Genomic DNA, 27,174 nt, shown 5'->3' with positions numbered 1-27,174 from the left:
CATCAAGGCTTACGAGGGGAATTAAAGGACGTCTTAGCCCAGGTGGTTGATCCACCCAGAGATTGTGCAGAATTCATAAATCTGTTCGTGCAGCTAGACAACCGGTTGCAGGACCGAAAGGCAGACCGGTCTAAGACGGACCCTCAGACCGTGTATGTTCGACCAAGGGAAAACACACCCCGTGTACCTGAAAATGCTGTAGAACCCATGCAGATTGGAGGGATACGGCCTCCATTAACAATACAAGAGCGGGACAAAAGAAGACAACAACAGCTTTGTTTGTATTGTGGGAAACCATGACATTTCCTGAAGAACTGTCCAGTAAAACCCCCAAGAAGAACAGTCGGAGCCACAGAGAAGGATGAAGCTAAGGAATCGGGAAACTACCAAGCTTGACAGGTCAGTTTGTCGAGTGAGAAGAAAGAGTTGCTGACCTCGCACTTTGCAATACCAGTGATCTTAATTAACCACGAACAGTCGTCAAGAATGCATGCCATTGAAACATACATCGATAGCGGAGCAGTTGGAAATTATATTGATCAAGAACTGGCAGCAGAGATGGGGCTTCCTTTGTGTTCTAAGCCAACTATGGACAAGGTAACCATCGTGGATGGGACAGAAATCGCTTCCGGGCCAGTAACCCAGTGCACAGCCAGGGTAACCTTACTGTGCCAGGACAGACATCGGGAGTCTTATTTCATTCGATCTCATCAAGGCACCTCAGTTCAGGCTAATACTAGGGATGCCATGGTTGATTGCTCACAACCCTTTGATAGATTGGCGGGCATGAAATTTAACCTTCCCCGGTGACTGCTCCCCTGCCTGCTACCAAGAGGAGAAACCCGACGTCTGTATCCCCATGACTCCCGGAGCGACAGTATCAACCCTGGGAGCTACTAATACCATGCCAAGTGAAGACCATGATTTCCAGGATGTTTTCCGAAAGGTACAAGCCAATACATTGCCGCCGCACAGGCCCTATGACTGTCAGATCGACCTTGTTCCTGGTGCACAAATCCCTTGCGGCAGGATCTACGCTCTCACAGAACCAGAAAACCTTCATTTGAAATCCTATTTAGACCAGTACCTTGCAAACGGATTTATCCGTCCTTCGAAGTCCCCTGCAGCCAGTCCTTTGTTCTTCGTACCGAAAAAGGAAGGAGACTTGAGAACCTGTATTGACTACTGCGCATTGAACCAGATCACCGTGAAGAACCGCTACCCCTTGCCACTTATCCCTGAGATGCTAGACCGTGTTAAAGATGCCCAGATTTATACTAAATTGGACCTTCGAGGAGCGTACCACCTGGTCCGAGTCAGAAAAGGAGATGAATGGAAAACCGCCTTCTGTACTAAGTATGGCTTGTTTGAATATCAAGTCATGCCCTTTGGGTTATGCAACGCTCCTGCAGCATTCCAATATTTCATGAATGATGTCTTAAGGGAGTTAATTGATGTGTGCGCCTTAGTGTACATAGACGACATCTTCGTATACTCAGCCTCGGAACAAGATCATGTCAGGCACGTTCGTTCAGTCCTCACCAAGCTCCGTCAACATCGCTTGTTTGCAAAGCTTGAAAAATGCTTTTTTCACGTCACTGAAGTAGAATTTCTTGGTTTTATCCTTACTCCAGGAGGCATCAGAATGGACGTGCACAAGGTAGATGCCATTCTGAAATGTCCTTCACCGACGTCTCTGAAAGGGGTACAAAGCATGCTGGGCTTTGCGAACTTCTACCGCCGGTTTATCCCAGACTTCTCTCAGGTTGTGCACCCAATCACAGTACTATTACGAAAAAACAATAAAAAGTTTGCTTGGACCGAAGAAGCAGAAGAAGCCTTTCAGGAACTTAAACAAAGGTTTACCTCTGCTCCAATCCTGCGACATCCTCGTCCAGACCTCCCTTATGTCCTTGAAACTGATGCGTCCAGTCTCGCAATGGGGGCTGTCCTTTCACAGAGAGACCCGGAAACCGGCCAGCTACATCCTGTGGCCTTCTGGTCGAAAAAGTTCTCACCGTCAGAGATTAATTATGCCATCACGGACAAGGAACTCCTGGCTATAAATCCGCCTTTAAAGCCTGGAGGCAATACATTCTGGGGGCCAGACACACCATTACAGTCATTACAGACCACCGAAACCTGCAATATCTCAAAACAGCCAAGGCCCAGTCTTCGCGCCAATTACGGTGGGCCCTTTTCTTCGCCAAATATGATTATGTAATCACATTTCGACCAGGAGTCAGAAACGGAAAGGCTGATGCCTTATCTCGCATGGGCATAGATGAAATAGTATATACAACTCCAGACCCAGTACCTATTATATCTAAAGACAAACTCTTGGGTATCACGACAGCCTTAACACAAGCAGAACTACGAAAAGAAATCCAACGGAAAATGAATCCTGATGCCTACCTCGCATGGCAAACTCAAGGAGAACAATATCCCATCAAGGACCACCTACCCTTCTTTAGGGATCACCCATATGTACCCAAGAAGGAATTACAACAGCATATTATTTCAAACTATCACGATTCACTGATCAAAGGGCATCCTGGGATCGCCAAAACCCTAGCTAAGGTGAAAGAGAACTTTTGGTGGCCTACCTGGCGTAAGGACATCATTCAGTATATTCAGTCCTGCGGTGTCTGCGCACAAAATAAATCACAGAAACAAAAACCATCTGGTCTCCTACAACCATTAGACATTCCTCCAGTTCCATGGCACACTCTTTCCCTTGACTTCATCACTGATCTACCTCCAAGCCAAGGGTTCAACACCATCCTTGTAGTTGTGGACTTATTCTCGAAGATGGCCCATTTTATTCCTCTCAAAGGCCTCCCAGTCGCAGCCACTTTAGCAAAAGTGTTCCTGGAGGGCGTGGTTAAGCTACATGGCTTCCCTTCAGTTCTGGTCTCTGATTGAGGCAGCCAGTTTGTTTCAAACTTCTGGAAAAAATGCTGTGCAATAGCGCAGATCGACGTTCGGCTATCTACCAGTCACCATCCCCAGACGGACGGCCAAACCGAGAGAACCAATCAGACACTCGAGCAATATTTACGGTGCATGCTGCACCACAAATAAAGGAATTGGAAAGACCTACTATGGATAGCCGAATATGCATAATTATCAACCCAGCAGCCGTGAAACTGGATTTACCACCTAATCTACACATCCACCCGGTATTCCATGTGTCCCTCCTGAAACCAATGCAACTTGGCACACGGATTGGGACACCACCTAAGCCCATACTTGTTGACGGAGAACCAGAATTCAAAGTCAAAGATATCTTGGACTCTAAATACTCTAGGACCAAACTATATTATCTCGTTGATTGGAAAGGATTTGGACCACAAGGTAGATCCTGGGAGCCCAGTGAGAATATCCACGCACCATGTCTAATCAGGAAATTCCATCGGAACTTCCCAACCAAACATGGGCCAGACAGAAGGAACACCATGGGAGGGGCCTTAGGGGGGAGTGCTGTCACGACCCTTACCCAAAACCCCCTCTGGCAAACCCATTGGCCAGGTGGAGTCAGGACTCGGGCCTCTAGAGTCTGGCATCCTCTTCAAAAGCCCTCATGGGGCCAGTCCTGGCGCCTATGGCGCCAGGATCATACACCATGAACAACAATGTGCTTGGGAACTACTTTATTGTATTGTCAGCCAACATGGAGGCATCCACATAGCTTGGTTCCCTAAGAACCAACCTATGCGGTCTAGTGTTTTGGGTGTGGCAGGCCTGGAACTACTTTGCCTGGTACTACTTTACCTGGGCTATATAAACCACACCCTGACTGCAGAACATGCTTCGTGTTACTTTGCAGCTTGCAACGTGACGCTCACCGTGTCCAGCTATTCCCTCGAACCTCGGAGAAGCAGAACCTGCAGGGAGACAAAAGGAACATCATTAGCAGCAGCATCTTACCTGCAGTCTTCATCTTTAAACACTCGCAGCTACTGAGAACAGCTTCTTCGAATCTGCACGCCTCCCAGACAGAACGACCTGAAAGAGGAAGATAGAGGCAACATTAAAGAAAGCTGTAGAGACATTTACAAATTACGAACTGCTCAAAATGCTTACCTGGCTGGTCGCCTCTCAGCTGGCACCACTCCGGACATTCCACTCGCACTGAAGAATAATGCGACTTACGAGGAAGGAAAACACAGGTTAGCAAAGGCAAGATTTCGCAGCGCTGCGCATAGCGCTTACTTACCGCATCATAGCGCTTAATGCGCCATCATTTACCAGCGGGGCTCAACCAAGCCAGTTCGCCACGCTGAAGCTCCGCATACCTAAGGGAGAAAAAAGAGACATTTTAAACAAGAAAGTCATGTAGGATAGCAACAAAACTAAAGAACAGCAATAAGACCTACCTGAACAATATCAAACGGGCCGGCGTCAGTGAAGTAACTGGACGCACTCGCCCATGAAAGACAACGCGCACCTGCAAAGAAGGCAGGACGGAGAGCACGCCTAATTTCTACCACAAGGTGAGGAGAGGGCGCCAGAGGGACTGAAAGCATACGGGGGTGGAGGTAGGATACTTACCCCAGTCGGTCAGTCTTGAACACAGTCCTCCTGTATTTTCAGGCAGAACCTTCCCCGCAGACGACATCATGGCAAAGCTGAGAAGCATACCAGCGAGTAACCCGGCTGGGTGGCATCCCCGTGGATACCAGGTGAGCGTATCAGATAGGTTCTTAAGTGCTTCTCCCAGATTATCAATTAGGGTTTGTCCCCCTCTTTCAAACTTCACAACTCTTGTTACCCATTGAATTAACTTCTAATGGTTGTACATATCGAGCATTACACAGACTATCCTTAATTTTAAGGACAAACATTAACATTGCGTGATCACTATCCTCCGTTTGCTTGAGATTTAGGGTTAAGCATCTGTCAAAAACATTTTTTGAGACATAAACATAATCTATTGTTGAAAAAGCACAACCTCTCTGCCAAGAAGAGGCACAGCGAATATCACCCTTCACATTCCCATTTAACATGATTAAATACCATTCAGCCATAAAATCGTCCCACATATGGCCATTTTGGGTTTTGTACTTCAAAGGTAAAGCCAGAAACTGCGTGGTAATACATTGGGCCTCATTCCGAGTAGGGCGGTAAGGGAAACCGGGAACCGGTAAGGAGACTTGCCGGTAATCCCCTACTGCCCTATTCCGAGGTCCCTTGGAGGGAACCGCAAGGAACGTCTGGTCCAACCACACATCCCCTACGGGTCCCGCTAAGGGACCTGGGCGCTAATAACTGGCTTGCATGTCGCGAGCCCGTTATTAGCGCCCTCCCCATTCCCATTGAGCCCCATGGGGGCTCAAATGGGAATGGGGAATGGCATGTTCAATGGGGATTTACCGGTCCAGCCAGGGTCGGACTACACCGGTAAGTGCCCATTGAACGAGACCGGTGCCGGACCCGTTATTGGTGGCAGTCATGGTGCAAATAGCGCCATGACTACCACCAATCTAGGAATTAGGCCTATTGTGAATTCAAATCGCCCATGATTACCAATTCATCAGATGGAAATTGGGGAAAAACACCCAGCAATAAATTGGATAACAAATGCAAGAAATCCATCAATAAGATACTCGTTGTATTCCAATAAACAGTTATAATGACCCAATGTATGGTATTACTGCCTTCTCTTATCAACACTCTTACTGCCATAAGACCCTGTATTGCATTAGATATCAGAAGACATTCCTGAAAGATCTCCTTTCTACATGCCAATAACATGCTTCCACTCGGGCGCCCAGAGCCATTATAAATTGCCAGTTGTTGGAAAACAGAAAAACCATCAATGCCCAGTACACCAGTCAGCCAAGTTTCCTGTAAAGAAATCAAATCAACATTTTGAAAAATAAACTGTCTTTGGGAGTCTTTAAGAAAAGAGTTAAAACCTCTAGAATTCCAAGAGAGACATCTTAGCTCTTGATGGGCTAGAGCTTCTGTTCAGATAATCCCATCTTCTGAAACACTTGTGCCATAATTTCGGGCACTACTTCCCATAAATTCAGTGGTCTGGTTCTTCTCCAGTTTGTCCCCAAACGGTGAATTTCCATCAATTATGGGACGGTCTCTTGAGATCATATATCCCCTTTTTTGCCATTCATCCTTGGATTCAAGTATTGTTTCCATCACTAGTCTGGATTTCATCGAAAGTTCAGTAATATTTGTATTTGGATATGCCGGAAAACTAACTCGGTCAATATCACTTGATGACAGATATTTTAATAGGGTAATTGATTTCATTTCTCCCATTATAACAGGATGATTAGTTGGATTATGTTGTTTAATGTCAATGTTATGTAAAAGAAATCTTCAGACTTGATTCGTTACTGAAGCTAGACTTTTTTCCTGAAGAAAATACTCCTCCTTTAGCTGTTTCAGATTGATTGATGGAAGAATCTGATATCAGGTTACTAGACAAGGCCTTCTCCAGTTGCGGGTTACCCAGTAGACTTTCCGCTATAGCCCTCCTGTTTTTTCTTAAGCCTTCTCCTTTGTCAGGTTCCGCTTCTTGCATTATTTCTGAATCCATTTCTACCCTATACTCTATGGATCTAGGAGGAATTTGAGATTTACCTTTCAAAAATATAGGTGCCATTTTTTTCGGAATCAGAGCCAGCTTAGATTGTTGCTTCTTTTTTAAAAGAATTGGAGCTATTTTTCTGGGGGGTACCATAGAGTCAGTTTGACTACTCACTGTTACTTAATGATAGTTAGGGTTGGTTCTTCCGGTTTCTTTTTGATTTCCTCACTAGCCGGATTGCTTTTCTGATTTTTACCTGAGCCCCGCTTGGGGCCCTTCTGTTTGCCCTTTTCAGATTCTTCCAAATTAATTTTCCTCAAATTTCTGATAAAGCGTTTGCTGCTGCCTATGAGACTCAGCAACCTTTTTCTTTTGGGGAAGCTTGTCTTTTTGAGTGAGTTTTCGTTGTTCTTCTTCTTGCCTTTTTCTTCTTTTTTTAGTTTTACCATTAGCCCTCTTCTCAGACTTATCTGGTTTCACCTTAGGGCAGACACTGATAATGGCGTGTCATCCCATTTTTCTTCGGCTCGCTGGGGCTCTCTACTTCTTGGAGGGATACAACATTTCTGGGTTATTCTTGCCCTGGTCCCATTTCTCATTCATTCTAGTTAGTTCTTTCTTTGTCACCTCCTTGAATAATTAAAGAATCCAATTTCTTCGATTGGACCTTTTGAAATAGTTGTTACATTTCTGTGGCTTTCTTTCTCTCGCATTTGCCCCTGATTTTAAGGCCACCAAGTTTGTATCAACAGATTCCATATCCTTTGTCAGCTCTAATAGGATCCCTGAGTGCTGTTCCACCTCAAGTTTGATATTTTCAAAAATGTTCACCAGAGAACTCAGTATGAAGTTTAAAGCCACAATTGTGGGGGGGGGAAGGCCCAGTTCTTTACCGTTATTTAGGTCTTGGATTGGTGCATACTGCAGGGAAGCACCTTTTTCCCAAAGGTGGTTACTGGGCCCTGTTGTTTTCTTCATCTGAATTCGACCACTGCTCCGGTACAGAATTGAGCTCAAAAGACAAATCAATATGAGGAGCGACCAGATCATTTTCTTTGTTCCTAATTATGGGATGCATATTTTGAACATTTTGTTTATGTATAGAGGCCGGTAGAGATTGACTTTCACTGGTCTCTTCCACAGTTGATGGGCAGTAATCTTTTGTTAGGGCAGCTGGAGTTATGTAGAAATGATCTTCAATCGTATTTTTCATTGTGGTGGCAGTAACAGTATAGTTCAACTTTGTCAGTATAGCATTCTTGGCTGCTAAAATCCTCGGAGTAGAGTGATTTATACCGCACACATTATTAAAGAGCGGACTGCTCATTCCAGAGCTCGTTGGAACTTGGGCATCAAAAGGAAAGGAGCTCATTGGAGGATGAAAGATTCCCCTCCCTGTTTTACCGGAATGGATGGAACAAGATTCCGGCATCTCCGTCATCTCCATAGAGGGAAGATTATTAGGAAAATCAGAATGGAACACTTTCTCTCCCATCGGAGCACTCCTCAAATGATATGTCTAAGACATTTTACCCCCTCTTTGTGCCAGCGAAACTGACGCTGGTAAAGGCAAAATTATCCGCGAGGCTTTGAGAAAACGGTTGAGTAAAAGGCAAGAAGATACCCGCAGTCCTCGATCCGCTTTCATATAACTAATAAATACAATGATTCCAAATATTGTCAAAAAAGAATTCTGAGAACTTAGGTTAGAGTGTTGTAGCCTCCTAGCTTCCCTCGCCGAACACCGGCTAACACTTTCACCCACTTCCGCTCTGCTACCACTGTCAGCAGATGTTTTATGGCGGGGGCGAGAGTTGGAGCGGATTAAAGGAGCTGCTTCAAAAATGCTCCAGCCGAACACAGGCAGGCTCCGGATGACAGCACACAGTTTATGAGGAGCTTTTCAGTCCTTTGCTCCACGAGTTAAAGCAGTAAAACAGAAATCTAAATGAAGCTGCAAACAGTAATCAAAACACTGCCTAACACTTTCGCCCACTTCCGCCTGTCTAATTACATGCGCGCCATGTGGATAGAGTGTGGGGTCACTTATAAGCTTTCACCGGCTTCTCATCCACAAACTATTGGCTTAGTTGAGAGGTTTAATAGAACTCTCAAAAGCATAATTGGGACTTTGGAAGAACCTCAAAGGAGAAAGTGGGACCTCCTGTTGCCATGCTTAATATTTGCCTGTAGAGAAGTACCTCAGGAGGGTGTTGGATTCTGCCCCTTTCAGCTTCTTTTTGGTCCCCCTGTTAGGGGACCAATGGCCATAATCCATGGAAGGGTGGGAGCTCCCTACTTATTCAATCACTAAAAATGTAGTAGACTATGTGCTGGGGTTAAGGAAGAGAATGGTCCTTCTGATGGATCATGCCAGTGATAAGTCGAAAGCATGTCAGACTCTTGTGAAACAATGGTATGATCAAAAGGCTTCACTTATTCACTTCACCCCCAGCCAATAAGTCCTGATTATGAACCCTATAAGGCCTAGATCCCTACAGGGCAAGTGGTCAGACCCTTACACAGTTGTGGAGCAGCTGGGTAAGGTAAACTATTTAGTGGACCTTAGGAGACCTGGTCAGGGCTCCCAAAGTGTTCCACATAAATAGGCTGAAGGCTTTCATCCCCAGGGTGGAAATAGCAGCACTACAGTTGGCATCAGACAGAGAAAAAGAGTAATCTGAACCTCTGTCTGACTTGTACCAAGGTAGCCCTTTTGGTGGCTCCATTGAGGTTGTCCAAGTGGCCCCTCACCTGACTCCTACCCAGCAAGAGGAAATAGGAACTTTGCTTGGGCACTTCTCCCCCTTGTTCTCACTGACTCCTGGTTTGACACCTTGGTGCAAACACAAAATAGACACAGGGGACAGTTCACCTACCAAAAGTAGAGGTACCAGGATGTCAGAAAAGGTGAGATCCTACATCAAGACGGAGGTCAACAAGATGTTAGATCTTGGGGTGATTGAACACTCTAGTTTTCCATGGTCCAGTCCTGTGGTTCTGGTGCCAAAGGCAGGTACCTCTGAACTTAGGTTCTATGTGGACTACAGGGATCGGAATGCTGTCACCAGGACAGCTGCCCACCTCTTGCCTAGAACTTATGAGCTGGTGGATACCTTGGGTTCCCCCAAGTACCTCAGCACGTTTGCTCTCAGTGCAGGGTATTGGCAAATAGACCTAGCAGAACATGCTAAGGAGAAGACAGCATTCTCAACTCTGATACTTTTCAAAGGCTTGTGAACATGTACAAAATGGACAAAATGGGTTGGATGAATTCTGCTTAGCATATCTGGATGATATAGAAGTCTTCAGTGCCACCTGGGAAGAACGTGTGAAACACATGGGAATAGTATTACAGGCTCTTCAGAAGGCCCACTTGACCATGAGGTCTAGTAAGTGCCAGACTGCACAAGGATCTGTGGTCTAGCTTGGACATGAAGTAGGTGGAGGGAGTATTCAGCCTCTACCCAGTAAAGTACAAGCAGTACAAGAATGGCCTACCCCCACTACACAAAGTCAGGTGAGAGCCTTCTTAGGTCTCACTGGGTACTATCGAAAATTCATGGCAGATATGACACCATAGCTGCCACTCTGACTGTTCTTACAACTCCAAAGAAACCCAAGCAGGTCTCTTGGTCTGAGGAATGTGAGAAGGCCTTCAATGGCTTAAAATGCTGTCTGTGCCAGGCCCCTGACTACAAACGTGCTTTTGTTGTGTAGACAGATGCCTCTCACATTGGGATAGGTGCTGTACTATCACAGGTAGATGAAAAAGGCAAGGAGCACCCGACTGGATTTATTGGTCGCTAGCTTAAGGACGGACAGCTCAGGTGGTCTACTGTATGGAAAGAATGTTTCTCTGTCATGTGGGCCCTAAGGAAGCTGAGGCACTTCCTCTATGGGACCCACTTCACTGTGCAAACCGACCATAAGCCCTTAAAGTGGCAAATGAACATGAAGGGAGAGAATCCAAAGTTGCTCAGGTGGTCTATAAGCCTGTAAGGGTTTGACTTCACCATTGCGCACTATCAGGTGTCCAACCTAGCAACGCTGATGGGTTGTCCAGAATGTTTAGTCGACCTGAACATGAGGCCCTTCCAGGGGTGGATTAATTCCCCTTGTCCTTAGGTCTGGGAGGGGTGTGTGTTAGTGTTAGGAAAGATTTCCCTTAGGTGCACTTTTCCCTCCATTTTTAAACCTGCAAACCTTTTCCTTTTGTTTGGCTTACCTAACCTGACTTTTTTCAGTGGAGCGCAGCCTTCAGCTGCACTTCTCTGGGCTTTTGTTCTTTTTTTATGGGGTAACCAGCATGTCCTTCAGGCTATCAGTACTGGGAAACTATGTTTCGATAGTCTTCAACTATGTTGCCATTTCTTGGTAACTTTTTATCTATGTGCCAAGTGCCTTCAAGTACAGCCCATAGGGGTCCTTTGGTTTTATGTTCCTAGCCACCCTCTAAGGCTTTTTTGGTGTTTGTACAAGTGTGCCTAGGATGGAGTTGTGGCAGCAGTTTACTTTAAAAGTATTTTTACTTCGTTTTTATGGACCAAACCACGTTTACCGCATTTGGCCCAAGACTGTGGCCAGTGTCAAAAATGGCTGGGCCACGAAGTCTTTTGGTCTGTCCTTTGGCAATGTTGTCCCTTTGCCTTCCCCCAGGTCGAGAGACCCGGGTATTCCTTATTTGGGCTAATAGCCTCCCCACGAAAACCACATCTTTCACTGGCTCCTGATTGTCACGTGTGCTAGTGCCCAGGAAGAGGGTTGGGACTGTCTGGTCCCAATCCACACTACTGGTGCCAGTATTTCTGGTAGGCCTGAATGACTGGAACCACCGTGGGCCATGATTGGCCCACGCCTGGCATGCATTCAAGAGAGCAGATCTTCCACTGGCTATCTGAAATTTGAGCGCAAAACAAATCTTGGATAAGAGTAGGGGCTCTGCATCCATTCCAGGCCGATCAACTGAAGTTCACACCAAACTATAGAAGGAGCCAAGTATCCTTAACGAAAGAGCAGACTCGAGGAACTGCCAGTGACGTGCTAGGAAGGTTTGGCACCCCAATCTCGCAGTTGTTGCGTCGGACCCCTGCTTTTGCGTTGTACCAAGAAGTTCTTCAATGGCGCTTCAACCCTTTGGAGTAGTGGGAACAACTACTATCGGCACCACCTGCTTACCCTCGCAAAGAGCCCCTTCGGAAGTGTTCCTGAGCCATCCAGTGAACTGTCCAGCTCGAACCCAGGGTGCCGCGCATTAACGCTCTCATCCCAAGTTGAGACTCAAGACAATGAGAATCGCTTACTTGGGGCGATGGGCCCTCTCCCGCCAGAACTCGTTGTCCTAGCTCCTTTGGGTCTCGATTTATGAGAGTGCACCATGCCTTAAGCACCTGTGTAACCCTGCTGTGGTGACTTTTGCTGTAAGTGCCTGGAGACCTGCCCCACCGTGTCCTGAGACAAGCTGCACCGGAACTATCCTTCATCCTTTCGTAGAGAGCTGAGAAAAGGCTACTGTGCCACCACAGATGATTGTCCCGTCCGGCACCCGCTGAGAGCTGGGGCGTCCTGTATCTGCAGGGGTGAAACCTATTAGCGAAGTTGACTAGTCTGGCAAAGTTTGGTCCGGACTGTGTCGAGGGTCTGTGAGTACTTCCATCACTTACCAGTGGCCCCCTGGCACATCCATCTGTTTTCACGCATGAGAATCCCTTAAAAGATACTCACCTTGGCTGGGCTAGCCTGAGCTCCCCTGCTATTCCCGAACTCCGAAAGTTGCTCTATCTGCAAAGGTAGACCCTCCTCTAGGAATAGAACTTTATTCTTCATTGCCTCAACCACCTTCCTGATCAGCTACAGCACCTGAAGAGAACCCGCTTTCGCTTTATGTACGACCGCGCTTTGTTAATGCTCTGCTGTACTTTGAGCACAAGGCTCCTCACTTCTACATAAGCTAGGGATTGACTACGAAGAATCGCCTAATGTGATATCTGTGTTGAACTTACACCTTTCTGTTGCAGGTTGTGGTTATTTTCTCCCCTTTCATCATTAGGCTAAATACATTTTTGTATATATGTTATATAGTGAAAAAGCGTGTGCGGTAACTGTTTTCTTGATAACTGTGGTTTAATCGTGTTTTGTTATAAAGGCCTATAGTAAATGTATTTTTGCTATCCATCTGTTTTAGGGTAATCTGTGGAGTTTTACTCCCTTAAACCAGGTCCTCAGTTCCTTGGTTCTTCTTCTCTGCTTGGTTTATTTCTGTGCTCTCTGCTCCTCCTACTCCTTGGTGCTTCTCTAACTCCCATTCCTTCCTGCTGATCTTTCCTTACCTCCTTCCTGCTTCTCCAACTCCCATTCCTTCCTGTTGATCTTTCCTTACCTCCTTCCCGTGTTCTGCAACCTTCTTCACTAGATATTCTCCCACTTCCTCCAGCAGCTTTCCCTCTCACTCCAACTGTTCACTGGATTCCTCAGCATCTTTCAATAGTTTATTATGAATTAGTTTAGAGATAGTATTAGGGAACGTTATAGTTAGGAGTAGTGTTTTATTGAGTTGATAATTCTAACAGCTAGTGTTATCTTACTACAGACAAAAGCAAGAATCCACAGAAAAAGGAAAAATCAACAGGCAAGGCAAGAAAGCCTCTTTCAAGAATCTGGGATATCCTGTAAGTCAGTAAATGTATTGTGGATGCCCATTTCATCACTGAATTTCTTTTGCCTCTCGCTAGTGCAACTGAGACACATGCTTTTCTTAGAGAAAGATTGGAAGTTAGAAAAGTCAGTACCCTCCCGGCAGTTAGTGGAGGGTCCAAGGACGCCCAGATCTAGAAGTGTAGGGACTTGAGGAGAACATCACAGCTTGATTGTAGTTCTTTCTTTTATTTTATTGTAGATCTTTGAGGAAGAAGAAGAGATACAGCTTCATTTTTCTGTCCCCTTTCCCTCTCTGGGTCTTGTAAACGTTCACCGTGGTCTGTGGGACCAGCAGCTCCTGCTGAATTCTACTAGTTTGGACCTGACAGACTAAAGGCTTGTGTTGAGATTTTCCCCTTGAGCTACCATGCACCCAGGAGAGATATCATTGGGCTCTTTGGGGGAGATGTTCTGGGATCTTTAGGAGGCACTGTGGGCATCCTTTAGGGAAAACCTAAAACCTAAGCCGGAAGGTTGAGTACTTGACCTTAGGTGTTAGCAGTTTTCAGACTCGGGGAATGCCCCTTCCAGCTGATGAGAATTTTCAGACCGACCCCCTCTAACAACCTTTCCAAAATATAAATGATAGGAATTTTACAAAGGAACGAGATATGGGGTTGGCGATTCTACTAGCCGCACCAGAGCATTTTGATGGGAGGGAGATTCCAAGAAGTTGTACATTTTCATAAAATAATGTGAGCTTCGTTTTCTATGCCGTCCTAAGACTGTTCCAGTGACTGCATCAAAGGTGGCCTTCATGCTGTCATATCATACTGGGGATGCCTCCTTATGGTTTTGTTTGTTAGAAGATTAATGGATTTCTGCTTTAAATTACCTAACTCAATTCCACACACCAAAGTTATGAAAATGTTTTGACCAGCGGCAAGTGTCTCAGGCAGTTGATGGTGAATTACCTGAGTTAAAGCAAAGAGGCAGGAATTTGGGGAGTTAACATTACTCAGTGTAATTCCTTAGTCCTCGAAAGCGGTTGACAAGAAAAGAACTAGGCTTTCTTGTGTTATAGGGACTTGAAAGACAAGGTAAATTAAGCTTTGGCAGTTACAGTTGAAAGTGAACCCCAACTTACAGGACCACCACTTAAATATTTTGGTGTACTCCCTGATCCCGCTCACACCATAGTAAATGCACCCCTCTAGAGAATTAAGGCCATGAGTCTATCTTGCAAAAGATAACAAATGTAATCTGTAAAGAAGTGAGGATTGGCAAAGAACTTTGCCCCAGAGCGGTATATTCTGTCCCTCAACCGCTCCCAGGTCCTGAAGACTGGTGCTGGACCTGGGGCTTAAATACTCTTGACTTGGTTACTGGATACCGGCAGTGCTCATCCATAATTGTCCTTCTTGCCTTTCAAGGGATGCCTCAGTTCTTCCTTCTGGCATGGCTGGGTTCATTTGGGACAGACTACTTTAACATAATGCTGCCTCTGCAGGAATACATTGCCACTCTTGTTTAGCATAATTTGCTATGTTATAACCATTCATACAAAAACACATCTTCCCGCCATTCTCTCAACACTTCACTCAATAACATTATATTTTATCTGGTCCAGTAATTTCTACAAAAAAACCCTGTTTTCACATAATGTTGCATTGTGTGCATGAACATGTACATTCTCCTATTCTTAGTTGGTATGGGCTTTTGATGGACAGGAACAGCTGCTCAGCCACTGTGTGCTCTGCCAGCCTGCCTGTAGCCTACTTTTAGCACAGGCTGCATTCACGTTGTGCTTTGAGCAAAGCTAACTGCAATTTAACAGTTTTACAAATATATCCATCTAAATAGTTATTTGCAGCTTATATTTCAATCCTAACGATCTTTATTTAGTGACCCTCCTCCCCTCTGGACTCTTGCAGTGCTTAGAAAACAGTTAACAGAAGTCTTACCTAATTCTAAAGCGCTTGGAAAACTTGGGAATGGAGAAAAGCACTATGCTCATTCCCAACCCAGTGAATAGGTCCATTTTGCACGATGCTCTCATTAACTTAGTTATGCAATTGGATTACTGACTGGCCGAGAGAAACTCTGAGCATAGGTGGGAATTCTCTGAAGGAAAGCGATATCAGAAGGTGGATAGACTGAGGGGGACATCAAGCAAGGATTGTAGTTCCTTCAGATACCCAACTAAGGTTCAAGCTTTGCTTACCCAGGAAGAATTGGCAAGTGCAGGAAAATCAATATCTGTCTCCACTGTGGGAAGGAGGGGCATTTCCTAAAGGATTGTCGTGTACATCCCAGAATATTCTCTGCAAAACCCATTAAAGTTTAACAGGTGGCTAACGCTGTTCATTCAGCCACCCTACGCGTGACATTGAATGTCTCATTATGTGATGGGAAGTATAAGTGTTAGTGACCAGTCATCCTTGATTCAGGGGCTACTGGCAATTTCATGAACTGGGGTTTCGCTAAATTAGCAGGAATTCTGTCTTTGCTAATGCAGCAAGTTGGAGCAGTCAATGGAATCCAACTTTCCTCAGCTCCTTTAACACATGAGACCATTCTCTTAGAATTGGAGATTTGGGGCGTCACTGGGAGGAAATCTCTTGCTGGATGTCTCGCTTCGATGTAGAAGCTTTGGCATCCAGCTTTCTGGTTAGTGCTTCTGCACTCCTTGGTCCCGTCCAAGTACCCTGCCTCCTCAGCGGCAGCCTCATTCTTATCTGCCCTCTTGCAACTGCGTTCGGAACACAGGCACATAGCTGGAACACACAGATCCTCAGATAGAGCACACCACTTGTTGCATGGTTTGTTACAGCACCCCAGAGAGATTGCATGGTAGTCACTGACTGCTTCCTGGAAATCCTAGTCAAGGGTTCCAGGTTCAGAGCTATACCCTTGTAGTATATGAACGAAGTGTATGAAAAGATGCTTGATTTGGAAATAAGGTGAATTATGTTCAAAACAGTCTGGTTTCCTATAGATACAGTGCTCTGAACTAGCGCTAAGACAAATCTTAAGTTCAAGAAAGATTCCATCGAGTGAAGTACGACATCTAATTCTGTGTTGTATGTCTTGCTTCACCTCAGAACTGAATGAACCAACGGGTTCATTCAGCATTCTTCATCTCCAGCCACCTTCTACTGTTCTTTGTTGCAAAGAAAGGTTGCTCTTTGAGGTCCTGCAGTGATTGCAGTGAGTTGAATAAGATAACCATCAAAAACCAATATGCTTTGCTGCTCATTTCTGTAATGGTGTATCAGATCTTTACTAAACTGGATCTCTGAGGGTCTTATCTGTTGCGAGTAAGGGAAGGAAATTAGTGGAAGATATCATTTGGAACCACATTTATTGAGTATCAAGTCTTTTGGAGCACATGAATATGATTGTGGTCATTTACATCAATGATATTCTGATTTTCTCTCGTAACATCAATCAGCATGAGAGTCTTGTCAAGCTGGTTTTTAGAGAAACTAACAGAGTATCATTTGAGTGCCAGGGTGGAAAAGAGACAGTTTCACACCAAAGCAGTCGTGTTCCTGGGCTTTATCATCTCACCACATGGATTGGAAATGGACACCCTAAGGTACGAGCTGTCAAGGAGTGACCTACACCCTCTTGTGTTGAAGAAGTACAAAGCTTTTTAGGGTCCTCTATTTCTATAAGCTATTTGTCTAAGAATATTCTCGACTAGTCACTCCCAACACTAAGCTGCCAAAGAAAGGAGCAAAATTCATCTGCACTCACAAGTCAGTCATGCCTTTCAAGAATCAAAGAATTGATTAACTTCTGCATCCTGACATGACCCAACCATTCTTTGTTGAAACCAGTGCTTCGAATTGGGTGTTGGGGATGGGCAACTGGGCAATTGCATTTTTTTGCTCTGTTTTTGAAAAATGTACCTACATGTCATACCGCGCGCTCGCTCGCGTGCGCCACTTACCTGCTACGGGGATCCGGGTCCTCGGCCTCGGCAGTCTCCTCCTTCATGGAGACTCTATCCGCGGTGGCGTCTTTCCCCACGCCGTTCCGCGATCCGTGGGCGCAGCCATCTTGCGTCTTCTGCGCATGCGCGGATCGTCAGTGTTCGACGTTTGCACATGGGCAGTAACGCGAACTTGCGTTCCGGGCCTCGCTTTGGCCCCGGACCTTAAAAGGGCTTCGCATACACGGAGACAACGCGTCTCAACGCGGTTGTTGCCGTGTATGCGCTGCTGGAGCCTGGTTTCTGTGCTACAGTCTCTCCAGTTACCCTTGCTAGTTTTGCCCTGCCTTGTCCTGCCCTCCTACCTTCCTCTCCTTCCAGCCCCCTGGTACTTTCAGTTCCTGGTTTCTCAGCCCTGTCCTGTCCTTACCTACTTTCTGGTTTTGGGGTTTGGAGGGGTCTTCTCTGGGTTGCCTGTTTAGCCTTCTCCCTTCCTTGTCTCCTGTCCCGTGGGATTCTCTGGTCAGTCCTTCCCGTCCTTGCTGCCTGGCCTTTCCCTTCCTCTGCCTTGTGCCCTGCCGGTACCCGTGCCTTACTGCCTTCCTGGAAGTCCCGAAGAACAGCTCATCCATCTACTGGTGTTTTAAGGACACATTCGCCTTCTCTGCCAGTGGAAACACTGTCCCGATGTCACGTTAATGCAGAGAAGTGCCACCCGTGGCGTTGGGAGTTGGTTAAGTGCTATCCTGCCATTTATTGTCAGGAGGGTGTTGGGTTAATTTCCCGCGTTACTGCTTCATCGGCATCATCGCTCCGACAGACTGGCAGCCTCGACTCCACGAACCCCGGGAAGAAAAGGTAACCAGCGATCCCGTGAAACCTTGTTTAACAGATTGAGACGCCTTTCCTCCAGCCTCGACATGGATGACATGCAGGAACTGCGCGAAGAAATGCGTGCCATGCGCCTCGAGATGACTACACTTCGCCAGGAGAACGACACCCTTCGACAAGCGATGGGCCGGGGTATGGGCGGACTATCACAACCAGTTCCACCGCCTGAGAACACCATGGCTTACACGACTCCCATGAAGTTTGATGGAGACCCGCGTCGAGTGGCAGAGTTCTGTACCCACTGTAGGATCCATTTTCAGTTTAGGTCCAGTCATTTCGGTCAAGACAAGGCCAAGATCGGGTACATTCTAGGAAACCTGACCGGTAGCGCGCTTGCTTGGGCCGCACCTCTGGTCTCTACTAACAGCCCCCTGCTGGGTGATTTCACCGCTTTTGAGAAGGCTTTTTTGGATGTCTTTCAACCACCTAACTTGGCAGCCATGGCCCAGAACCAACTAATGGAGATCAAACAGGGATCAGGTGATATCATCCAGTATATCAGTCGGTTTCGACAACTGGCAACCGATTCCCAATGGCCCGAAATCACTCAGAAGACATTATTCCGTCGGGGACTGCGAGAAGAATAGAAGGACGAATTGTTGCACATTCCGGAGCCGGAAACATTGCCTGCATTGGTGGAACAAGTCTTACGCATCGACCACAGATTAGCGGAACGACGGAGTGAACGTCGCAGAATCGACAAGTACCACCCAGTCCTTCCAGTACAATCATCCAGGCCAGCTACCTCAACCGACGTGGGCCCAGAACCCATGAAGTTGGGTGCCATCCGAGGTCCGTTGTACGAAGCCGAAAAGAAAAGAAGACGGCAGCAAAACCTGTGTTTGTACTGCAGTGGTTCTGGCCATTTTCTAGGCACCTGCCCGCTACGTCCTTTGAGGAAGCAGGAAAACTAACAGGCCCGTTGTTTGGTGTGAAGGCAGCGACAGGCTGTCTCCTTGAATCAGACCTTCATCCCATGAACCCGGTACCCTTGTTGGTCTTGGAAGTTGGTTTGGCTTGGCTAGGGAAGTGTACGAAGACCCGGGCCCTTCTGGATTGTGGTGCATCAGGTAACTACATCAATGCCTCGTTCGCGATTTCCAATGGGATCCGTCTACACTACAAAGAATGGCCTACAGTGGTAGAAGTAATCGACGGCTCTCCATTGTCTTCGGGTCCGGTGTGCCAACGGTCCGATCCTTTATGGCTCTCTGTGGAAGGGCATCTCGAACAAATCTCGTTGGACGTCATAAAGTCTCCCTCTTTTCCGGTGGTGCTGGGCTTGCCTTGGCTGCTTTATCACAATCCTCAGGTCAACTGGACTGCACGATCCCTGGTATTCACTTCGGCACGTTGTCCTCAGGACTGTGGTCTTCACGATTCCGTCCCAGCGATGTTGGAGTCTCTTAATCCTGTCAATGTATCTGACCGTCTATGTGCCACTCAGTCGGTACCTCAGGAGTATGCCGGATACCTCAAGGTGTTCTCCAAGCCAGAGGACATTCCTTTACCGCCTCATCGACACTTTGACTGCTCCATCGATATCCTGCCTGATGCTGTCATCCCCCACGGCAAGATTTATTCATTAACCCAACTCGAAAAGGGAGTCCTACAGGATTACATCAAGGATTGCCTCAACAAGGGCTACATCGTGCCGTCCAAGTCTCCCGCAGGATTCCCGCTATTCTTCGTCAAGAAGAAAGAGGGTACTTTGCGCCCTTGTATCGACTATCGCCAATTAAACGAGATCACAAGGAAAGACAGATACCCACTGCCACTCATCCGGGACATCATCGAATCCCTGAAATCCGCGCAGGTCTTCACCAAGTTGGATCTTAGAGGGGCCTATCACCTGGTGCGGATTAAGAAGGGGGATGAGTGGAAGACGGCCTTCAAGACACCTTTTGGTCATTACGAGTACAGAGTAATGCCGTTTGGGCTCTGCAATGCCCCGGCCGTCTTCCAGCGGTTCATGGATGATATTTTTTCGGACCTTATTGGTATATCAGTATGGGTATACCTTGATGACATCCTGTTTTTTTCTGACACTCGCACTGCGCACGTTGCGCACGTTCAGGAAGTACTCCGTAGGTTAACTACCAATCACCTGTATGCCAAGGCTGAGAAGTGTCAATTCCATCTGGAGAGTATGGAATTTCTGGGCTATGTAGTCAGCAGCACAGGAGTGCGGATGGACCCCGTGAAACTGCTAGCCATACAGGAATGGAAACAGCCACACGGTGTTAAGTCTTTACAAAGGTTCCTGGGCTTCGCTAATTTTTATCGACGCTTCATACCACGTTTTTCTCACCTTGCCAACATGTTAACCCGCCTGACCAGCACCAAAGTACCATTTCTCTGGGACTCACAGGCTGAGGTGGCATTTCGGGAATTGAAGAAATCCTTCATGTCGGCTCCTGTTTTGATACATCCGGATGATGAAAGGCCGTTTGTAGTTGAAACCGACGCCTCGGACTACGCAATTGGTGCGGTCTTACTACAGCAAGATCCAGTTACGAAAACAGAACACCCGGTGGCCTACTATTCTCGGAAATTGTCTGTGAGTGAAAGAAACTACGCTGTGATTGAAAAAGAATTACTGGCTATAAAAGCGGCATTCGAGGAATGGCGTCATCACTTGCTGGGTGGGAGGTATCCGGTGGAAGTTCGCACGGATCACCGTAATCTTCAATTTTTACGGTCTTTGCAATGCAGAACATCCCGGCATGCTCCTTGGGCCTTCTTCTTTTCGTAGTTTGATTTCACGGTCACGTACATCCCAAGTTCCCAGAATGTGAAGGCCGACGCCCTGTCTCGGTCCCTGGAAAACAACGTCGAAGGGGCCAAGGACCCAGAACCTCTGATTACTTCGAAGCATTTCCTGTCGATGGTGACTCCCCAGCTTCAACAGTTGTTAGAAGCCACACGGACGGATCCCTCCAGGTCACAGATACTGCAACGCTCTGACATCAAAGAACGTGACGGCTTGTTGTTCTTCGGGGATCGTCTGTACGTTCCCACCTTAGAGCTACAGAGGATCGTTCTGCAAAATTGTCACGATTCCGTAGTTTGTGGTCACCGAGGAGTTCGCACAACTCAAGAACTGGTCGCACGGAAATTCTGGTGGCCTGGATGGGCCACGCTGGTGAAGCTCTACGTGGATTCCTGTCCAGTATGTGCCCAGACCAAGATTCCTCGCAAGAAACCCATTGGTCTCCTGAAACCCACGCCAACGCCCCCATACCCTTGGCATGCCATTGCTACGGACTTCATCGTTGACTTACCGCTTTCTGGTGGTTACACGTGTATCATGGTGGTAGTGGACTGCTTCACCAAAATGGCTCACTTCCTGCCCTTTCCTAAACTGCCCACCGCTTCCCAGATGGCACGACGTTTCCTTCACGAGGTGATTCGTCTCCACGGTCTTCCTGAGAAGATTCTGTCGGATCGTGGGTCTCAATTCATCTCTTCCTTTTGGGACCAACTGTGTCGGCATTTGGACATTCAGCGTGCTCTGAGTTCTGGTTATCATCCCCAGACCAATGGGCAGACAGAGCGTACCAACCAAACAGTTGAGCAGTATCTACGTTGTTACGCCAATGCCACTCAAGACAACTGGTCAGAGTGGTTGGACACCGCGGAGGTGGCTTACAACAATGCTGTTCACTCCGCTACCGGACTCAGCCCCTTTTTCTGTTCTGCCGGACTACATCCCAAGCTACTACCTGCTCGTCCTACTTCTACCAGTACTGTACCATCCGCAGATGCCTTGGTGACTCAGATACGCGATCAACATCGCCTGGCGGTCGGTACCTTAGCAGTGGCACAGGCACGTATGAAGGAACAGGCTGACAAGAAACGGAGTTCTGAGCCTGACCTTCAAGTTGGTGACAGGGTATGGCTGTCCTCTAGGAATCTGCCGGTACGCAATTTACCTGTGAAACTGGCTCCCCACTTTTTTGGTCCCTTCCGCATCATTGGGCGGGTTTCCTCTGTTGCCTTTCGGTTGTCCCTACCCCGTTCTTGGAGGATCCATCCCGTTTTTCAGGTCTCTCTTTTGAAGCCCTATGTACCTGATGTTCTGGGGCGTTCCTGTTCCCGTCCTGCCCCGGTCTTGGTTCAGGGGGTTCCTGAGTTTGAGGTGCAGGAGATTTGCGATTCACGGATTAGGCGTGGTGCGCTGCAGTTCCTGGTGAGCTGGAAGGGTTATCCGGCTTGTGACCGCACTTGGGAGCCGCGCTCCTTCGTGCATGCACCGCGCCTGGTTCGGGACTTCTATCTCCGCTATCCCTGTAAGCCTGGTGCCCCGGGGTTGTCCGAGAGGGGGTATGGTGTCATGCCGCGCGCTCGCTCGCGTGCGCCACTTACCTGCTACGGGGATCCGGGTCCTCGGCCTCGGCAGTCTCCTCCTTCATGGAGACACTATCCGCGGTGGCGTCTTTCCCCACGCCGTTCCGCGGTCCGTGGGCGCAGCCATCTTGCGTGTTCTGCGCATGCGCGGATCGTCAGTGTTTGACGTTCGCGCATGCGCAGTAACGCGAACTTGCGTTCCGGGCCTCGCTTTGCATACACGGAGACAACGCGTCTCAACGCGGTTGTTGCCGTTTATGCGCTGCTGGAGCCTGGTTTCTGTGCTACAGTCTCTCCAGTTACCCTTGCTAGTTTTGCCCTGCCTTGTCCTGCCCTCCTACCTTCCTCTCCTTCCAGCCCCCTGGTACTTTCAGTTCCTGGTTTCTCAGCCCTGTCCTGTCCTTACCTACTTTCTGGTTTTGGGGTTTGGAGGGGTCTTCTCTGGGTTGCCTGTTTAGCCTTCTCCCTTCCTTGTCTCCTGTCCCGTGGGATTCTCTGGTCAGTCCTTCCCGTCCTTGCTGCCTGGCCTTTCCCTTCCTCTGCCTTGTGCCCGGCCGGTACCCGTGCCTTACTGCCTTCCTGGAAGTCCCGAAGAACAGCTCATCCATCTACTGGTGTTTTAAGGACACATTCGCCTTCTCTGCCAGTGGAAACACTGTCCCGATGTCACGTTAATGCAGAGAAGTGCCACCCGTGGCGTTGGGAGTTGGTTCAGTGCTATCCTGCCATTTATTGTCAGGAGGGTGTTGGGTTAATTTCCCGCGTTACTGCTTCATCGGCATCGTCGCTCCGACAGACTGGCAGCCTCGACTCCACGAACCCCGGGAAGAAAAGGTAACCAGCGATCCCGTGAAACCTCGTTTAACACTACATTGATTACCTACACCATTACAGGGCCGTAAAATCTGCATTCTTGACGTGGAGGCATTATTTGATGAGGGTAAGACACATGGTAACAGTGTTGACTGAACGCAGCTGCTCTACTTGCGGTCAGCGAGGACAGCTGTTCTGGTCCTTATTCTTTGCAGGGTAGGATTTTGTAATCATTTAACCCTGGAAGCGAGAATGGAAAATCAGATGCCTTATCAAGACAATTTCCTGGCAGTGGCAGTGTCAGTAAAGCCCTGTGTGGGATCCAGAAAAGAGAAAGACGACAAGAGGTGTTCCTTTATTACAAATCAGCACAATTCCAAGTCCCCAGAAAATTTGGCTTCCACCTTTACGCTGTCTCAGTGTCTAGTTTAGAATTCTCCAGACCTCTTGTCTAGTCTGTACTGTTTCCAAGCCAAGTTTTGCTTCTGTCCAAACAGCTGGGTTACCAGAGCCCACCATCAGAGTGTCCACAAGAACTGCAAGTTCCAGGCAGTAGCCTCGCAGTTCTTCAGGTGAGGAGGTCCGGTTCAGAGCCCCTCCCACTGGGAAGTCTGTCGCCTAACTAGACTTGTCCCAGGAGCCGGCTTCCTCGCCTTGTCGCCCGACATATGCTTGTTCCTACACTCTCCTTGGAATACAAAATGTCTAATTGGGGTCTGTCTCGTAAACCCTCCCTTCCCTGGTTCTTCCTTTCCTGCTTAGTTTATTTCTGTGCTCTCTCCTCCTTCTACTCACTGGTGCTTCCCCAACTCCTATTCTTTCCTGCTGATCTTTCCTTACCTTCTTTCATTATCACTATTATGGTATTTATTGAGCGCGGACCTGGCTTCGTGAAGCAACAGAGCGCTTTACAGAGGTATACAACAATACAGATACAGAAAGGAGCGCTTTACCGAGGTATACAACAGTACTGATGCATAACAGAGTGCTTTTCAGAGGTAACAACAGATCAGATATACAGCGGGGGTGGGATACAGAGGGCACAGAGGAGGGATACAGCTGTACCGGATGGTGGGGAGCAGAGGGGCTGGCAGCGTTTAGGAATGCTCCAACCTCCTCCACTAGAGTTTCTCCCATCTCCTCCAACACTTTTCCACCTCACTCCACACTTGTTCACCGGGGTCTTCCTTCTGATGTCTCCCAACCTCCGCAAACATACCTCCACTCTCTTCCACCAACTCTATAGCCTCATTCTCCATCAATAATCCAATTTTCTCCAGAACTTCTCCTCTCTCCACAACCTCCTCCACTGCTCATCCAATGGCTTTCACAGGGTGTTGATGTCTGCAGGTATACTCCTTTAAATTAAAGGGATCCGAGCAAGTTCCGTAAGGGTCATGCATGTAGGTTTCTGGTCTGGCACTAACCCAAAGAAGGTTTAGATCACAAGGAGTGGCACTCTGTACTTTTGCAATCTCGGCTGAGAAGTGGGGTCCCACGCCCCTAAGATCTGAGCACTGCTGGCACCTGGTTTCAATGGTTTGGTTCGTTTGCATTTTATTTCCTTTAGCTGCAGATTTTTCAGAGCCTTGGCTGGTGAATGGACGCCGTTTTCCTACCATCCTGCATTTTATTTTATTATGTTGCTTTATTTACTTTTAATTTATTTATTTTAATGTCTTTTTATTACCATTTATACAGATGCATTACATTTGTTTCCAGTTAACATTGCCATTGTTTCAGTGCATTTACACGTGTTGCAGTATCAGTTCAATAAGACAATGCTAACGTAACAACCACAACAAAAAACAAAAACAAAAACATTCCTCACACAGTGGATTTAAACTCACATATCATTAACGCATGTCCAGAATAGGACCGTGGGGTAACATCCTATATGGTTTTGCACCCCCTTCTGTGGTAAACAATCAAACTGTGTTTAGCAATCATCCATCAGTGTGTGTGTCAGCTTGGGTACATATCTTCAACCAGTTACGTTCTTAGCGTTATAGTGGTTCCCCGCTTTGAAGGGGGTTTATCATCTGAGGGTTGGAACATGTCCCAAACCAGCACTTTCCAAGAGGCATATGTGGCACTGGCAAGCACCTCCTGCCCCTTTATTTTTACTTTTAATGTATTTGTATTAGTTCCTTGTATCCTGACTTGTTTGGGTGGAGGGTGCCTGGCCTCCCACGGCATTCAGGGTCTCATTTCTGAAAGCTGCACGTTGTCCTTTGTTCATTCTGCATGCAGGTTGTTCCTTGCTGCCTATTGGCAGGCCGACAGGGATTGGCTACTGACTGGCTCTTAGTATGCCAGTTCTCTCTCAGTAGCCATCTATCAGGTACGATTGCTACGTGCAATGGATTGCCATTTTTCTTGTTTTAGCATTTTTTGGTTTATTTTATTTAGTTTCAATTGTTTGGTTTGTTTGGATTTTATGTCCTTTTAGGCTGAGGATTTCTCTGCGCCTTGGTGGGTGACTGGATGCCGTTTTCCTACACTCACCAATTTTATTTAATTATGTTGATTTATTTGCTTTTAATATATTTATATAAGTTCCATGAATCCCGTCCGGTTCGGGTGGAGGGTGCCTGGTCTCACACGGCATTCAGGGCCCCGTTTGTCCTTGGTTCATTCTGCATGCAGGTCTTTCCTTGCTGCCTAATGGCAAGCCGACAGGGATTGGCTACTGCCTGGCTCTTAGTCTAACAGTTCTCTCTCGGCAGCCATCTAGCAGCTACGATTGCTAAGTGCAACAGACTGCCCTTTTTCTGGATTTTACATTTATTGGTTATTTTATTTAGTTTCAATTGTTTGGTTTGTTTGGATTTTATTTCCTTATAGTATGTGGATTTCTCAGAGCTTTGGCAGGTGACTGGATGGTGTTTTTCCTACCCTCACCAATTTTATTTTATTATGTTGCTTTGTTTAGTTTTAATATATTTATATTAGTTCCTTGCATCCCAACTTGTTCCGGCGGAGGGTGCTTGGCCATTCGGGTCTCGTTTCCAAACACTGTACTTTGTCCTTGGTTTATTCTGCATGCAAGTCTTTTCTTGCTGCCTATTGTCAGGCTGACACAGATTGGCTCCTTGCAATACAATTTGCCCTTATACAGTGTATGCTTCCCGAAGCACAGTGGAGGGCGCAGCGGGCACACACCTGTCAAGCCAAGTCGTGCTAAAGTCAATCACTTCTGTGGACATCCGGCAAATGTGGACTACAGCTAGTCATGTTGCAGCTTCGTCCCCTGTATTTTCTCGTTACATGCTGATTCACTTGGCTCCTACTGATACTGCATGGCCTACAGGGATCTTGCCAATGTCCAAGGTAGAAAACGCCAATTCTCCCTCACTGGCCTATAATTATCATTGTCTTTTATTAAACGCCCGCTCTCTTGTTGTACATGACTATTGTTGCTATGATCTACTTCAAGACCATTTTCCTGATGTTGTCTGCATGACTGAAATGTGGCTTGGTGAGTCTTCTGGCCCAGCCGTGGTCCACGTTCTCCCCCTAATTATAATATTATTCACAAAGACCAGGGATCAAAACACCCTGGAGGTGGGGTTGCTTTGATCCACAAGACCTCTATGGTGGCCACAGCCTTGCCACTTGTTCATAACATTCACATGTAAGTCTTATCAGTGCTTCCTCTTCGACTTTCTGTGTTTTAATTATCGCCCTCCTCGCTATGAGGCATTATTTGTCAACTCCTTATTGAAATTAGTCGCTGACTTGCATGTTAAGTCTTCTCGTCTATTGATAGTTGGGGATTTTAACATGAGATTTAATGACACAAAGGAATTGTTGGTAACTCATTTCTGCTTTGATGATTTGGGGTTAGACCATCTTGTTTAAAAGTAATTTGATTTTGATTTTGAGTCATTTATATAGTGAACCTGATGAACCAAATCTTATCTGGGCGCAGCTGGAATCTAAATACACTCAAGCAACAATGCGGAAAAAAGCACCTCTACCAGATTCC

General features: G+C 46.9%; 1 protein-coding gene across 2 annotated transcripts in view; it reads left to right on the top strand.

Annotated features, from left to right (window-relative positions):
* The window catches only part of MKRN2OS (MKRN2 opposite strand), a 185,269-nt gene that overhangs the window by 20,570 nt on the left and 137,525 nt on the right, over positions 1-27,174 (top strand). Inside the window, exon 2 of one of the 2 annotated variants that reach the window (XM_069643938.1) lies at positions 13,143-13,221. The exons of the other annotated variant lie outside the window; for it this stretch is intronic. Coding sequence (XP_069500039.1) covers positions 13,143-13,221 — 79 coding nt within the window. The remainder of the gene's footprint in view (positions 1-13,142; positions 13,222-27,174) is intronic. 2 annotated transcript variants of the gene reach the window in all.

The sequence above is a fragment of the Ambystoma mexicanum genome, chromosome 2p, assembly GCF_040938575.1.
Source record: "Ambystoma mexicanum isolate Mex_15411 chromosome 2p, UKY_AmexF1_1, whole genome shotgun sequence".
Lineage (NCBI taxonomy): Eukaryota > Metazoa > Chordata > Amphibia > Caudata > Ambystomatidae > Ambystoma > Ambystoma mexicanum.
This window is presented reverse-complemented; position numbering and strand designations above follow the sequence as displayed.